The following is a 1,654-nucleotide window of genomic DNA, read 5'->3' as shown; positions in this document are numbered from 1 at the left end:
ACCCCCCCCCCCCCCCCCCAAAACAAGACCAACCAAAATATCCACACAAAAAGCCACCCTTCCCTGCCCCCAAGAGTGTTTCTATTGGTTTTGCTTTTAAATTTGACTCAACTGCTTTAACACCCCCATCCCTTCCTCAATCTCATTTGTATTGCATTAGATAAAAGCAGGGCTTAGTTTTATTGGCTCCAACACTGAAGCTGGCTGCCCATTTTTGTTCCAGTTACACAGCAGAGAACTCTTCTTTTCATGGGGTGTCTTGCCCCAACTGTGCTGTCACACAGCAAGAACCCTTGGTTTCTGGTAGTTACTGGGGCTGCTGGGGGTTGCATTGTGCAGTGCAGGGCAGGCCGCCAGACAAGCCTGTCCCACCCTCTTCCGACATGTGACTTCCTTGTTTTCGATTCTGTCTGTGGCATGTTTGCGCAGGCAGCCAATAGAGGCAGCGCCTTGCAACTCACCAGTTCTGGAGGGAGCCAATCCTGCAGCAAGAAGCAGAGGCAAACCTGCCTCCCCTGCGCCAGATCCAAACAGCTGAATCCTACCCGACAACAGCTGCAGGAGGCCTCTCCGCTGCCCCCCTACCCCACACATCAGGCAGCAAGTTAAGAAAGCCCTTCATGGGTTAGCTCGCTGAGCGGCAAGGATTTCTGGGTGATCTCTTGAGCCTGCCACGTAGCTAGAACAGAGTTAACCAAGTGTCTGCGCTGCAACAGCCAGTTCAATAGAGACATACCACCCTAGGAAATTCTTGCCTCTCACCTCGTTTCTGGAGGATCACAACTACAGTTACACTTTTACACAGCAAGACCCACTCCCCCACTCTTCAGGGTGGGACTATTTAGGTTGGTCTGGGGCAGGGAACTCGGCCAGGGCCGAGGACCCCCAGATCCTCCTAAAGCTGCCCCAGGATGCCAGGAGACAAGCAGGTAGCGTGCAGGGGCAGGGTCTTCCTGCCTGGTCCCTACCTGCCCGCGCCCAATTCTAGGAGGTCACAACCTGGGTTCGGACCTGTCGTGCTGCCCAGGTCACACCAGCCAGGGATGGGGGGGGAGGGGGGTCCAAGGAGGACCGAGGAGAACCGCTCCAGCTCCTGCCGAGCACGTGGCTGCCCAGGGCAGAGGGGGCCCAACAGCATCCTCCTCCCTGGGGCTGGGAGAAGAGGGCCCGGGTCGAAGAGCTGCAGCCTCCCGCCACCCGCTGCTACGGAGCCGGGGCCAGCCGGTGCCCGCAGCCCCCCACCACGGGACCCCGCTCCCCGAAGCAATAAACTGCGACCTGCAAAATCACTGCGCGCCCGCCGAGCCACTGCCACTGCCACGCGAGCTGCACATCGTGCAAGGGCGGACACACGTGCGGGGCGAGCGCTGGTCCGGCCCAGCCCGCGTGCCCGGGACTCACCTGCGGCGGTGCCGCAGCACGGGGGCACCCACCAGGCGGAGGAGAAGAGCGTGGCCATGACCTCCTCGGGGAACAGCGTCACGTTGCGCTGCACCTGCAGCAGGTTCAGCACCAGCGCCATGAAGGCGCCCACCGCGAACAGCACCAGGCTGCGCTGCACCAGGTGCGGGCTCCAGCGCGGCCGCGCCTCCGCCGCCACCATCGCCCCCGCCGTGCAGCTCCCGCGAGCACGCCCGTCCAGCCTGGGCATCGG

The 1,654-nt window shown here is 61.4% G+C and overlaps 1 protein-coding gene across 1 annotated transcript in view; it reads right to left on the bottom strand.

The window, feature by feature from the left end:
- INSIG1 (insulin induced gene 1) overlaps positions 1-1,651 on the bottom strand; it is a 15,798-nt gene extending 14,147 nt beyond the window's left edge. Inside the window, exon 1 of the mRNA XM_019508145.1 lies at positions 1,402-1,651. Within this exon, the coding sequence (XP_019363690.1) occupies positions 1,402-1,651 (250 nt within the window). The remainder of the gene's footprint in view (positions 1-1,401) is intronic.
- Positions 1,652-1,654: the final 3 nt, after the last annotated feature.

Source organism: Gavialis gangeticus, unplaced genomic scaffold (assembly GCF_001723915.1).
Source record: "Gavialis gangeticus isolate Ggan-Ray unplaced genomic scaffold, GavGan_comp1, whole genome shotgun sequence".
Classification (NCBI taxonomy): Eukaryota; Metazoa; Chordata; order Crocodylia; family Gavialidae; genus Gavialis; species Gavialis gangeticus.
The sequence above is the reverse complement of the archived record's forward strand: the minus strand, read 5'-3'. Positions and strand labels throughout refer to the sequence as shown.